Genomic DNA, 15,442 nt, shown 5'->3' with positions numbered 1-15,442 from the left:
AGACTATGAAGTCTTTCAGTTTCCTGTATGAGATGAAGGCTGCTATGCATTGATGCAATTGTACAGAGGCTGCATTAAGCCTGGAGCACCAGGGATCCAAGTTCTGCAGTACGAGACTAGACTAAGGAGGGCCTGCATCTTCGGAGTTGTGGAGGGAGCCATCTTCTCCTCCGCGGTCCTCCGGTCATCTGTCAAGTGTTTCATCTAGTAGGTGATACGGTGTCTTCAGGAACGTAACTTTTGACACCACTGGACTCTGTTTCGCAGACTTTACGTTGCTGCTCCGCCAGCCAGGCAGAGTAGAGGAGACATGGAAAGTGCTGTGCAGGTAGCGATATTGATGACTTCTGCATGCTCCGCAATATATGTATATGTATTTTATCTAGATCTCACCTGCCTGCTATAGGCTATATACTTATGTACTCTCATATACACTCTATATATTCATATATGCGCACTTAGAGATATAATCATAGCTGTCTTGAACTTTATAATCATTGACTGGAGCTGACCTAACCCATGAAGTCTGTCTGGACAACTAACGTGATAGCATTGTCTTGTGACTTGAGAAATATCTAGCAGACATAGGGAATGAGGAAGTAAGGCCAGATGTGCCAGTCGATACCAGAACATGCTGACCCTGCAGATCAATAGGCCATAAATTATACTGCTAGAATCAGCTTTTTTGGGTAAACTCTTCCATATATGTTCATGTATTCAAACTGACCAATTAAACTAGAAGTTCAGCCTTTATGTTAATCAAATAACCTCCCTTTCCTACCTTTCCTACATGTATCCATAAATGCTGAAGAAAAAACAAAAAAACTGAACTGAAGTAGAATTGAATGACATGCATGATGTAAAAGCATGTTCACATTGGCCATAAAAGCAAGCAAAACCAAAGGAAAAAAACAATGTGTGCATATACCCTAATAAAAATAAATAAGTAAAAAAGCAAGTGCATTAAATAACATAGGGTACTTAGTAAACACTATTTTGATCAAAAAAGTATAAAGCTGTCCCACCACGACAAGGTGTACCCATTTGAGACAGTAACTACACTAACGGTTAAAACCTACCTAGTGTGAATAGTAGCAGAGTCTCTGGGTCCCAAACGGACACCCAGCTTCAGAGGGACTAAATAAACTACACAGCTCAGTAGAATGGAGGCCACACCCTATTTGTACTGAATACAAAAATGCTGAAGAAAAAACAAAAAAACTGAACTGAAGTAGAATTGAATGACATGCATGATGTAAAAGCATGTTCACATTGGCCATAAAAGCAAGCAAAACCAAAGGAAAAAAACAATGTATGCATATACCCTAATAAAAATAAATAAGTAAAAAAGCAAGTGCATTAAATAAGATAGGGTACTTAGTAAACACTATTTTGATCAAAAAAGTATAAAGCTGTCCCACCACGACAAGGTGTACCCATTTGAGACAGTAACTACACTAACGGTTAAAACCTACCTAGTGTGAATAGTAGCAGAGTCTCTGGGTCCCAAACGGACACCCAGCTTCAGAGGGACTAAATAAACTATTGGCGATTGGAGATTACGCCGACGCCATTTTGGATCCCGATGTCGCCCATGCCAGCGACATGTTGTTGCGGCGACGCCATCTTGAATATCGCGGGACTTCACGAAATCCAAGATGGCGTCCCGCAAGAACATGTCGCTGGCGTGGGCGACATCGGAATCCAAAATGGCGTCGGCGTAATCTCGCGAGATTTCGCCGACCCCATCTTTTTGGATCCCGATGTCGTCCACGCCAGCGACATGTTGTTGCGGCGACGCCTTCTTGAATATCGCAGGATTTCACGAAATCCAAGATGGCGTCCCGCAAGAACATGTCGGCGGCCTGGAGAACGTCTGGATCCTGGATCGCGGCGGCGGAGGAAGATGTCGGGGCAGCGACGATGACGGTGTGAGTATGAGAAACGGAGCGAGAGAAAGGAACGTATGTGGAGTGAAAGAGTGAGTGGACATGAGTGGAGGTGAAAGGTGAGAGGAGTGTGTGTTGAGGCGGTGTGGTGTGTTGAGGGTTAACATGGCAAGAGGTATTAACGACGTCGGCGAATCGCCATCTTGCATTCGTGAAATTGCGTCATTTACCTCACGCCGACTTGCTGTGCGGACGCTTGGCATTGCCTGTACCACCATAACTACTGCTGCCTTGGTCCTATGCCTGTTTACTGCCGGTGTCTAATTACAGGGCCAATTTGCCTCTACCGCCATAACTACTGCTGCCTTGCTCCTATGCCTGTTTACTGCCGGTGTCTAATTACAGGGCTAATTTGCCTCTACCGCCATAACTACTGCTGCCTTGCTCCTCTGCCGGTGTCTAATTACAGGGCCAATTTGCCTATACCGCCATAACTACTGCTGCCTTGCTCCTCTGCCAGTGTCTAATTACATGGCTAATTTGCCCCTACCGCCATAACTACTGCTGCCTTGCTCCTCTGCCGGTGTCTAATTACAGGGCTAATTTGCCTCTACCGCCATAACTACTGCTGCCTTGCTCCTCTGCCGGTGTCTAATTACAGGGCCAATTTGCCTATACCGCCATAACTACTGCTGCCTTGCTCCTCTGCCAGTGTCTAATTACAGGGCTAATTTGCCTCTACCGCCATAACTACTGCTGCCTTGCTCCTCTGCCGGTGTCTAATTACAGGATCAATTTGCCTCTACCGCCATAACTACTGCTGCCTTGCTCCTCTGCCGGTGTCTAATTACAGGGCCAATTTGCCTCTACCGCCATAACTACTGCTGCCTTGCTCCTCTGCCGGTGTCTAATTACAGGATCAATTTGCCTCTACCGCCATAACTACTGCTGCATTGCTCCTCTGCTGGTGTCTAATTACAGGGCCAATTTGCCAATACCGCCATAACTACTGCTGCCTTGCTCCTCTGCCGGTGTCTAACTACAGGGCCAATTTGCCACTACCACTTCATAACTACTGCTGGGCAATTACAGGGTCAATTAGTATCTGTTTACTCTACAATACTTCAGGACGCCTTCTTCACTGCCAGATAACTGCCAAATAGACTCCTTTAACTGTGCCAACATGAGTCATAACAAAAAGTATGCCAATGCCAGTGAAAGGAAAGCAGCTTTAGCACTACGACAAAAACAACGCCGTGCTAATGAGACTCCTGAGGAAAAACACCATCGCCTTGAGAAGATTAAGGCTTATAAACGCCGTCGCCTCACACACGAATCCCCTAACTCTAAATCCATAAGATTGGCTGAAGAAGCCTCTGCACGCCGTCACCGCCGACAACAGACGGCCTCTTCCTCATCATTATTATTAGACTCACAACAGGATGCTTCCACATCAGCATGTGGAACAATTTACTGCTACACTTCATCCCATATGCCGTTCACTGACATAACTAATCAGCAATCTGTTTCTGCCCTATCAATACCACCATTCAATACCGATGCACAGTATGCCAATGCCAGTGAAAGGAAAGCAGCTTTAGCACTACGACAAAAACAACGCCGTGCTAATGAGACTCCTGAGGAAAAACAGCATCGACTTGACAAGATTAAGGCTTATAAACGCCGTCGTCTCACACACGAATCCCCTAACTCTAAATCTATTACATTGGCTGAAGAAGCCTCTACACGCCATCACCGCCAACAACAGATGGCTTCTTCCTCATCATTATTAGTAGACTCACAACAGGATGCTTCCACATCAGCATGTGGAACAAGTTACTACCACACTTCATCCTATATGCCGTTCACTGACATAACTAATTAGCAATCTGTTTCTGCCCTATCAATACCACCATTAGTCAATACCAACGCACAGTTTCTTCACATACAAGCTGCAGTTAGCCAGCAGAAAGTGCAACCAAGACAAATATACGTTGGTCTCAAAACTAGGCGCACCCCATTTGTTGGACATGCACTTCTACTACAACCTCACATTTTCACTAATGATGAAAATAGTATTACCGAAAAAGCTGTGGTGACATGACCCATGTATGTGAGCATTGCGAAGCTTTGCATTTTGTAGCAGAGATACCTTCTGATAACAACTTTACGCTCTGCTGTCAGAAGGGTAAAGTCCATGTACCCATACTACAATATCCTGATGTCTTTACACGTTTGCTGAAAGGGCAAAGTGAATTTAGCAAAAATTTCATGGATAATATTCGAAGTATTAACAGTTCCTTTGCTTTTGCCTCCATGGGTGCAAATATTTCACCACCTCCTGGATATGGCCCATACTGTTTCCGCATACATGGCCAGATCTATCATAGAACTGGAACACTACATCCCTCAGATGACCAGCAACGCGCATTTGCCCAACTTTACATTCTCGATACCACTACCGCAAACGAACAACGCTTACGATGTAAAGAAAATCAAAAATGTACAAAACGGAACTGTCATGCCAAACATCACTATGGCTATTAAACAAGATCGTACTCAAGACCCTCGACGCTACAATGATCCCACTGTCAGTGAAGTAGCAGTCGTTTTTCAAAATGACAATGGTGAGCCACTAATGTCCACTCGCAGGATTTCAGAATACTCAAGATGGCATGGCCGCAAGAACATGTCGCCGGCGTGGACAACGTCGGGATCCAGGATGGCGCCGGCGGAAGAAGATGTCGGGGATCATGGAGCAGCGACGATGACAGTGTGAGTATGAGAGACGGAGTGAGAGAAAGGGTCATATGTGGAGTGAAAGAGTGAGTGGATGTGAGTGGAGATGGTGAAAGGTGAGAGGAGTGTGTGTTGAGGAGGTGTGTGTGTATTGAGGGTTAACATGGCAAGAGGCGTGTCACTATCCTCTCGATGCGATAGCATCGGGCCTTAATCTAGTTGGATATAATTCCACACCAAACATAAAAAAGAGGGTGGACAAAAGTATTGGCACTGTTCGAAAAATCATGTGATGCTTCTCTAATTTGTGTAATTAACAGCACCTGTAACTTACCTGTGGCACCTAACAGGTGTTGGCAATAACTAAATCACACTTGCAGCCAGTTGACATGGATTAAAGTTGACTCAACCTCTGTCCTGTGTCCTTGTGTGTACCACATTGAGCATGGAGAAAAGAAAGAAGACCAAAGAACTGTCTGAGGACTTGAGAAACCAAATTGTGAGGAAGCATGAGCAATCTCAAGGCTACAAGTCCATCTCCAAAGACCAAAATGTTCCTGTGTCTACCATGCGCAGTGTCATCAAGAAGTTTAAAGCCCATGGCACTGTGGCTAACCTCCCTAGATGTGGACAGAAAAGAAAAAAATTGACAAGAGATTTCAACGCAAGATTGTGCGGATGTTGGATAAAGAACCTCGACTAACATCCAAACAAGTTCAAGCCGCCCTGCAGTCCGAGGGTACAACAGTGTCAACCCGTACTATCCGTCGGCGTCTGAATGAAAAGGGACTGTATGGTAGGAGACCCAGGAAGACCCCACTTCTTACCCCGAGACATAAAAAAGCCAGGCTGGAGTTTGCCAAAACTTACCTGAAAAAGCCTAAAATGTTTTGGAAGAATGTTCTCTGGTCAGATGAGACAAAAGTAGAGCTTTTTGGGCAAAGGCATCAAAATAGAGTTTACAGGAGAAAAAAAGAAGCATTCAAAGAAAAGAACACGGTCCCTACAGTCAAACATGGCAGAGGTTCCCTGATGTTTTGGGGTTGCTTTGCTGCCTCTGGCACTGGACTGCTTGACCGTGTGCATGGTATTATGAAGTCTGAAGACTACCAACAAATTTTGCAGCATAATGTAGGGCCCAGTGTGAGAAAGCTGGGTCTCCCTCAGAGGTCATGGGTCTTCCAGCAGGACAATGACCCAAAACACACTTCAAAAAGCACTAGAAAATGGTTTGAGAGAAAGCACTGGAGACTTCTAAAGTGGCCAGCAATGAGTCCAGACCTGAATCCCATAGAACACCTGTGGAGAGATCTAAAAATGGCAGTTTGGAGAAGGCATCCTTCAAATATCAGGGACCTGGAGCAGTTTGCCAAAGAAGAATGGTCTAAAATTCCAGCAGAACATTGTAAGAAACTCATTGATGGTTACCGGAAGCGGTTGGTCGCAGTTATTTTGGCTAAAGGTTGTGCAACCAAGTATTAGGCTGAGGGTGCCAATACTTTTATCTGGCCCATTTTTGGAGTTTTGTGTGAAATGATCAATGTTTTGCTTTTTGCTTCATTCTCTTTTGTGTTTTTTCATTTAAAACAAATTAAATGAAGATAATAATACCAAAGAATTTGTGTTTGCAATCATTTTCAGGAAGAAACTGAGTATTATCTGACAAAATTGCAGGGGTGTCAATACTTTTGGCAATAACTGTAGGTATGCTTAATAAAGCTACAGAGCACTGAAAGAATCGATTGCTGTCTCTGTGTACAGTTCTTTTCTTCCAGTTGAGCGCTCAATAAGACTCTGTCTAATTTGGGCAGGCCACAGTACGCACAGGGGTAAATTTACCCATATAAATTTCTACAACACAATGTCCTCTGATGACGTAGCATCACACAAGACCACTATGTCATCAGAGGTCATTCTCGCAATGCATCCCTGGCAGCATGGCTGAGAGGCGGGAGGACTCCGGGGGCCGACAGAGGGTACGTATATCCCTATTTTTTATTTTAAATCTATTTTTTACTGGAATATGGTACCCAGGGCAGGGAGGAGAGTCTCCTCTCCTCCAGAATCTGGGTACCATCCGCACATGAAGCGCTCACTTTACGCATGGTGGGCATTGCCACATGCGTAAAGTGAGCATTTCAATGCAATCGTATGGCGGCAGAATCACCGTGATTCCGCAGAAATAATGGACATGCTACGGATTTTACCATTATGCGATTCAGCAGCAGTAAAATCTGCAGCATGTGCACAGCAACTGAGGAATCCCACAGACTTGCATGGGTATGCGTTTTATTAGTGTTTTTTAAGCCTTTCCGCTTCGGCAAAAACGCGGTGGAAACGCATAAAAAACACAACGTGGGCACACAGCCTAAAGGGCAGCTTTCTGTTTGTCATGTCTCTCATGGATTCTGCTGTCCATTTCTATGTTCTGGGGCATGGCCTCCACTAGAGAACAAGGGGCATCATGAATAAACAGAGCATTCAGAAAGAGTCTCGGAAAAACTTTTGTGAAACTGGCTCCTGAGACTTGCATCATTTCACAGGATTTTAGTGGACCACTGTGAGAACTCAGTACAGTAGTCCTCAGGTGTGTGGCACCCCTGTTCATGATCTTTGTCTCAGCAAACTGGATCCTGTTGGGTTTGTTATAGATCAAACCTAAAACGTAAAAAAAGGTGTCCACAGAAGACCATTTTGGGACCTGTGGGGACAAGGAAAATGCCCATGTCTGAGGACCCGATCGCAGTAGGGATATGATTATTCCCACTCAATGGAACTCATCCCCTGATGACTGGGGGAGCAGGGTAAAAAAATAACCTACAGCTCTCCCTGAACACCCAAAACTGGTTTTTCTCTCCTGATACTTTACCCGGAAGGTCCATTACAGGTTTGGAAGAGACCAATCGTACATCAGAGTGTACTGATATCATAGCCTCTGCCGGAAGTGAAAGGCTAGAGGAAGTTTTAATAAAAGTAATTATCTGACCCTACAATTGGTGCTGTGATGGTTCCAGACTCTGGCATTCATTAGAAACATCCTGCAACAAATTTGCCACTTGGTCACAGTGTGTGAACAGACTCTACATTGGTGAAAAAAAGAAATGTGTAGTTCAGCCGTAATGTGACACGAGTCACTTCTCATGGATAAGCCATGAATCAAGATAGTCAAGTAGTCCAAGGTTAATAGCCAGGAAATTTCTTCATAAACAGAGGGAAGACACAAAAGTGTTGTCAACAACAGTCCAAGGTCATAATGCAAAGAAGAAAAGCCGGTCAGGGCACAAGGATTAGACAAATGGATGGTCAGAATGAGGTTCAAAGCCAGGCAGCGATAGATCAATTAGCAAGGCAGGTGGCACAGAGAAAACAATGCACACGGAGCTAAAGCAACAGCTGGCAGCTATCTGGCCCTGCCAGCTCAGTTAAATAGCTGAGCAATCAAGAGAATAGTCAAGATCTGGCGAGAGCTCTGCACCTCCCAGTTTCAGATTGGACGGCCGAGCTTTCAATAAGAATACAAACAGCTCTTCACACTCCTGCAACAGACAGAACACCTGAGCCATCAATTACTACATAGACAGCGCAGCACTCCCCTGCACAAAACTGGACAACTGAATTGTCAATCACTGCTCAGACATACTAAGGGGTGGAAGCGCTACAGTATGAAGGCGTGCATCATATCACAACTCAACTGTTTTATAATTGGCATCAGTTCCTGTTTTGTTCTTTCTTAAACTGTTGTGATCCTGTGTTGCGTTTTGGTTCCGCATTAGGAAAAATATCACATTAGATTATATAGAAGCAAGTAATCTGTCACATGTACCTGTTCTGTGTGACTCGACCTGTAGGCCGGTAACTGATACAACAAGACAAAGGGGAAGGGAAAACAGTTACAACCATGGGCCCTGCAATAGGGAACGGGGACGTGGAGACCTCCTGCACTCCCCAGAGGCAGTTTCCCTGAACACTCCTAACATTCCTTATACAGGTTCTTCACCTGTCGCCGAGCAGGATGCCTTTGTCCCTCACTCACCCTACACCTATCCCTTGCTAGGAAGCTGGGTGGTGCAGACACTGGTCCCCACTGCTGTACTAATACTCACCAAGGAAAATATACAAACAGGGGAAAACACCAAAAACACTTATTCTGCTCTTCTGCAGCATCGGGAAGCAGAGTGCATCACCGGATTAACTTTTCGCAGTGGCTCGACACCTCAGCCAGCTACTACCTTCACCATCTCACTCTGCTGCGGACACCATGCAGACAGAGTTCAACACCAGTTTCAGCAGAGGCTCTACACCTCAGAGCCAGCTGCCCACTTCACCAGGTTTCAGCAGTGGCTTACCACCTCAGCCAGCTGCTCCCTTCACCGTGGTTGGAATCCAACTCAGGAAAAGCTGCTATCACCAACACCCGCTGATAGACCAGCTGACCTCATATAGCAAAGGAGGAGCGTCAGATGAGCAAGGACCAAAAACATGTAATAACCCCAGTGACCACCGGGGGCAAAAAGGTAAAACAAAGAAATCTATCAGGCTGTAATGACACTTGTGGCCCCCGGGGGCAAAAATCATATTAAGCCCCAGAAGCCTGAAAGGAAAAAAAAGGTTTAAACTGAGGGAATCAGGATCTGACACAGATCCAAGAATTGGACTGTGACATTATTAATATCAAGATATTTTATATCACCCGACAACTCTAGCCCTCTGGGGTGGATTAATTTAGTTTTGATACCATTTTGAAAGAAATCCTATCCCTTCTTTTATAGAGAAAGTGCATCTTAAAAGTAAGTAGTCAAACATAAAATTGTATAAATAATCATATAAAATGTAAATTTTTCACAGTTCTTGTTTTTGAAATGTTTGTTTTAGGTCATATATACAATCAGAAACCCAAAAGATGTTGCAGTGTCCCTTTATTATTTTTCAATAATGAGTACATACTTCAACGATCCAGAAAATTTGGATTGTTTTCTAAAACAATTCTTAACTGAAAACAGTAAGTAATTAAAATCAACGTAAACTTACAAAATTGTCAGTTATAAGCATGTTCTCCGCTGTCATATTTTATCCATTGCAGTGCCTTATGGATCTTGGTTTAATCACGTCAAGGGATGGATGGAATTGCTGGGAAAAGATAACTTTATGTTTCAAACCTATGAGGATCTTCAGAAGGTAAATCTTTAATATGAAATTATTGACATGTAGAGGGAACATTCTTATGAATATCCATTTTAAGTATAGAAATAAACCTCATAAAAAAGGTTAAAAATGTAATTTAAATCTTTTGCAAAACCAAAATATTAGGAAAATGGTTTTGTCATCAAATGTGTGATTGAAGAGAAGCTGTTAGCAGGATTTTGTAATGTAAAGTAAATATATGGCTGTAATGGCGCAGAAATACAAATTACATTAATGCCTTTAGTGAGGAAATCCACTTTTTGGTTCTTCTTTAATCACCATTTGAATTTTTCTGCTTATTAGGTTTTGGTGCACAGGGGCCGGGCTGTGCTCTCGGTGTTCTCCTCACTGTCTGTTCTCTGGCTCCTTTGGCTGCTTCCTCTTTCTGAAGTGGAGGTTTCAAACAGAGAAGGGAGGTCATTGAAAGATAAGTGGAGAAGCCAAAGAATCACACACAGGAAAGAGAAACTGCAGTGTTCAGTCTGGCCCGGTGCACCAAAACCTATATAGCAGAAAACTTCAAATGGTGATTAAAGAAGAAAAACAAAGTCAACACAGGGTATTTCTTCACCAAAAGTAGGGATCCAAGAGGTATCATTTCTCATTGTGGAGAGTGACATGTCAAGCATGCCACAATGAGGAGACTTTCAAGCCACAATGCTCCTCTGGGAAATATGCAAAGAGACAATTTTCATATTTCCCAGAAGAGCATTGTGGCTTGAAAGTCTCCTCATCTCTATATGTTTGACATGTCACTCTCGGTCAGACGACTCTCACACAACCAAACCAAATCTCGCACTTTGCACTGATGAGAGTCGGTACCTTGAAAATACAGTGTCTGCAAATTGAGATTCTGGTTTTGGCTTTTATCCTAAGTCATGTAGCAAGGGTTGACATTGACTTTCTAGGATTGCTACTTCTTATAGGTGACACGAGAGTTCTAGTCCTTTTCCTCTCTAAAAAGACAAATTCCATATTTACCAAAACTATAAATTCAATCAGCATTACAGCACCCTTACAGCCATGTCTTTACTTAACATTACAAATCATGCTAATAGATTCTCTTTACATGACTATGGTTCTCTGTGTTTTACATGTTTGGCGCCAGCTGAGCAAAAGAGCCAAAGTCCGGCAGCTGTCTTACCTTGATCAATAGTAATGGGTGACTCCTTTCAATCAGTGTGGTTTGAAATAAATGTCTATTATGTTAAAAAAAATATTAACCCCTTTATGACATTTGTCATAATAATACGTCCCTGTGCCTTGGGCCTATTTGACCAGGGACGGATTATTACGTCATTGCGATCGCCTGCGCACACGGCCTGATTCTGACAGCTGACACCCAACATTAAGTTATAAGACCAGTCATGCACCGCTCCCAGCACTTTATCCCCCTAAATGCGGCAATTTAATGTAATTGCAGCATTCTGGGAGCCGGCAGAGGGATGACAACCTCTCTGCCCTTGAATTAGATACCCCGTGGCATGATGTAGGCTCCGAATAGTTGCCATGATGAGTAGGGTAATCTGCACTCAGTCCACACAGGGTGATGTTTAACCCCGTGTGTTCTTTGTGATCTCTCGCCACACTGCTCCGCCATTACTTGCTAGCAGCAGGTTATCATCTCTGCACGGTGGACCCTGGGTTGCGATCGCACTTTATTACTTAATTTATTTAGTGCGATCTGCCAACCCTACCAGCAAGCTATAGGTAATTTGGCAACAGGGACAAGATTATTAGCAATCAGAAGGACAATGGGCAGGCAGTGTCTCCTCATCATTTTCCGAGAACACAACTCTGAAGTCCAGCTGGAAACCCGGCGCACCCTTCAGAGTAGCGGAGCATATTTGTACTGATTTTAGACATTTATTCTTACAATTGGGGCTCCAATTAACAATTTCCTTCTGAAATAAATCAATAACAGCTTTGTGAAGAAGCTGCCATGAATGTCCGAGTCCCAACACAACAGATAAATCATCTAAAATAAAACAGTAGATGGATTCAGAGAGAAATGAGTGAAATCCACCATTACACTCTTAACCAAGTTCCAGACTAATGGAGTCTTGTCAACAGCAAAAATTTGAAGGGGTGTTTCTAAACTAATTGTCACTAATCCTAACTTTAGAACAAGTCCCAAATCAATAAAGTTAGCTGCAGACCCACAGTCAATGAATGCCAATGCAGATAACATCTGGTTCTGGAAGGTTAACATCAGTACTCAATGAGAGGAAGAAAAAGGTACCTGGGAGTCTGGATGCCTACCTCAACCATCACCCAGACTCTGACATTCTCCCGATGGTCGAGTTGGGCAGTTCTTGAGAAAATATCCTGTGAGACAACATTGCAGACAGAATCTAATATCTTATCTACATTTTCTCCCCACAACAGGACGACTGGCAACTCTAACTTTCAATGGATTCTTCTCTGGTAAATGGATTTTGTCCATGGAAGTAAAAGGCTAAGTGCCCATGTTGCAGAAATGCTGCGGAAATGTTCGCAGCATTTCAGCAACTCCCCGCCGTGGGTAAAACGCATGCGGAATTCGCATGCATTTTCCCACAATACACAAGCATTTTGCAAGCATTTTTAGCTTGCAGAATGCTTGTGCATGTCCAAGCGATTTGAAGCATCGCCTGGAAAAGTGATTGACAGGTCAGTCAACTTGTCAAGCATTGTGCCTGACAAGTGTGACCAACTTTTTACTATTGATGCTGCCTATGCAGCATCAATAGTAAAAGATATAATGTTAAAAATAATAAAAAAAATAAAAAATAAGGATATACTTACCCTCTGTCAGCCCCCGGAGTCCTCCCGCCTCTCAGGCACGCTGCCGGCAACTTCCGTTCTCAGGGATGGCTTGCAACAATTGTTATGGAAATACATATACATATATATTTCCATAACAATCCCCCCTTAGATATTACTTGCCCTAAAATCCTGCTCCTGGCCCAAAGCGCTGCAACTCTTTTGTGCTGCCAGTGGACTGACATACGCCTAACGCATACATCCTCCTCTGTACAGACTTTCGCAAATGGGCAGTCAGGAGATCTGTCCCTAACGGGGGTTTGGTGCAATGTAGAATTAGATACCCCATGGCATGATGTAGGCTCCGAATAGTTGCCATGATTATGACCCAATGTCATCATGACAAAATCATGTGGGGGGGTTTCCACTGTTTAAGAATCGTAGAATTGGAAGGGACCTCCTGGGCCATCTGGTCCAACCCCCTGCTCAAAGCAGGATTCGCTAATTTATTCCAGTCAGATGTCTGTCCAGCCTCTGTATGAAGACTTCCATTGAAGGAGAACTCACCACTTCTCGTGGCAGCCTGTTCCACTCATTGATCACTCTAACTGTCAAAAAGTTTTTTCTAATATCTAATCTGTGTCTCCTCCCATTCAGTTTCATCCCATTGCTTCTAGTCTTTCCTTGTGCAAATGAGAATAAAGATGATCCTTCTACAATGTGACAGCCCTTCAGATATTTGTAGACAGCTATAAAGTCTCCTCTCAGTCTTCTCTTTTGCAAACTAAACATTCCCAAATCCTGCAACCTTTCCTCATAAGACAGGGTTTGCAGACCGGTCACCATTCTGGTCGCTCTTTTCTGAACTTGCTCCAGTTTGTTGATGTCTTTTTTAAAATGTGGTGCCCAAAACTGGACACAATATTCCAGATGAGGTCTGACCAAAGAGGAGTAGAGGGAAATAATGACTTCACGTGATCTAGACTGTATGCTTCTGTTAATACATCCTAGAATTGCATTTGCCTTTTTTGCTGCTGCATCACACTGTTGACTCATATTCAGTCTGTGATCTATTAGTATACCCAAGTCTTTTTCACATGTGCTGTTGCTTAGCCCTATTCCTCCCATTCTGTATATGCTTTTTTCATTTTTATCGCCCAGATGTAGTACTTTGCATTTTTCCCTGTTAAAATCCATTCTGTTAGTTGCTGCCCACTGCTCCAGTTTATTTATATCTTTTTGAATCCTCTCTCTCTCTTCTCTAGTATTAGATATCCCTCCTAGCTTTGTGTCATCAGCAAATTTGATCAGTTTACCCTCAATTCCTTCATCTAAATCGTTGATAAAGATGTTGAACAATACAGGGCCCAGGACAGAGCCCTGTGGTACCCCACTTGAGACATTCTTCCAACTGGATGTGCAGCCATTTACGACCGCTCTTTGGGTCCGATCACTAAGCCAGTTATGAATCCACCTAACAGTTGCCTTGTCCATTCCATACTTAGTCATTTTTTCAATAAGGATTGTATGAGAGACCTTGTCAAATGCTTTGCTGAAGTCAAGATATACTATATCTACAGCATTTCATTGATCCACCCAATCAGTGATTCCGTCACAGAAGGAAATTAAGTTAGTCTGACACGACTTATTAGTTACAAACCCATGCTGACTCTGTTTAATCACTTCATTCTTATCCAGGTACTGACAAACATGTTGTTTAATAATTTGTTCAAAGATCTTTCCTGGTATAGAAGTCAGACTCACCGGCCTATAGTTGCCTGGGTCCACCTTCTTCCCCTTTTTGATGATAGGAACAACATTTGCTCATCTCCAGCCTTCTGGGACTTCTCCTGTTCTCCAAGAATTTTCAAAGATTATGGAGAGGGTTACAAAAATTTCTTCTGCTATCTCCTTCAGTACTCTGGGGTGTAATTCATCTGGACCTGGAGACTTGAATTCATTTAGGTTAGCTAAGTGTTTCCTCACTATCTTTCTGTTTATAGATATCCTGGATTCTTCTATTCCCTTAATAGGACAGTGAAGAACAGTTGATGTTACATTTCCTTTCTGAGAGAAAACAGATTCAAAATAGGAACTTAAAAGTTCGGCCTTCTCAACATCCTGTCTTACCATTTCATCATTTTCATCCTGTAAAAATCCTATAGCATCTTTGACTTTTCTTTTACTTTTGACATATCCCCAAAATCCTTTATTATTGCTTTTGACATCTCTTGCAAGCCTCAATTCATTGTCAGCTTTAATAATCTGATTTGTGCCCTGCAGGTTCTGCAGACAGCATTATATTCTTCTTTAGATATGCCTCCCTCTTTCCATTTTATAAACATTTTTTTCTTCCTTTTTAGCATGTGCTTAAGTTCTGTGTTCATCCATCCTGGTTTCCTTAAATGCTTCCTATTCTTCCCTCTTTTCGGAATTGTTAACAATTGTGCTTTGAGAATTTCATTTTTCAAGATTTCCCATCCTTCCTGGACATTTTTGTCTTTAAGGATATCCAGCCATTGAATCCCTCCAATTCTCTTTCTGAATCCCTTAAAATCTGCCTTTCTGAAATCTAACCTTGATGTCTGAGTCTTCACAGGTCTTCCTCCTCTAGTTATCCAAAATTCTAAAATAGCATGGTCTCTACCTCCGAGGGTCCCATCCACTTTTACCTCTCAACCATTTCCTCCCTGTTTATAAGGATTAGATCTAAGGTAGCAGTTCCCCTTGTTTTCTCCCCTACCTTTTGGAAGATAAAGTTGTCAGCAAGAGAGGATAAGAATTTCCTTGACCTGTTAGTTTTGCCTGAGAGATATTCCCAACAAATGTCTGGATAGTTGAAATCTCCCATGACAACTATGTCATATTTTTTGGAGAACTTGGCCATT

The 15,442-nt window shown here is 43.0% G+C and overlaps 1 protein-coding gene across 2 annotated transcripts in view; it reads left to right on the top strand.

Moving 5' to 3' along the window:
- LOC141050265 (sulfotransferase 2B1-like) overlaps positions 1–15,442 on the top strand; it is a 207,932-nt gene that overhangs the window by 165,794 nt on the left and 26,696 nt on the right. For both annotated transcript variants that reach the window (XM_073547148.1, XM_073547149.1), the window contains 2 exons: positions 9,501–9,627; positions 9,709–9,803. In XM_073547148.1, the coding sequence (XP_073403249.1) occupies positions 9,501–9,627; positions 9,709–9,803 (222 nt within the window). The remainder of the gene's footprint in view (positions 1–9,500; positions 9,628–9,708; positions 9,804–15,442) is intronic.

The sequence above is a fragment of the Dendrobates tinctorius genome, unplaced genomic scaffold, assembly GCF_039654945.1.
Source record: "Dendrobates tinctorius isolate UK_male_01 unplaced genomic scaffold, ASM3965494v1 ptg000151l, whole genome shotgun sequence".
In the NCBI taxonomy this organism is placed as follows: Eukaryota; Metazoa; Chordata; class Amphibia; order Anura; family Dendrobatidae; genus Dendrobates; species Dendrobates tinctorius.
This window is presented reverse-complemented; position numbering and strand designations above follow the sequence as displayed.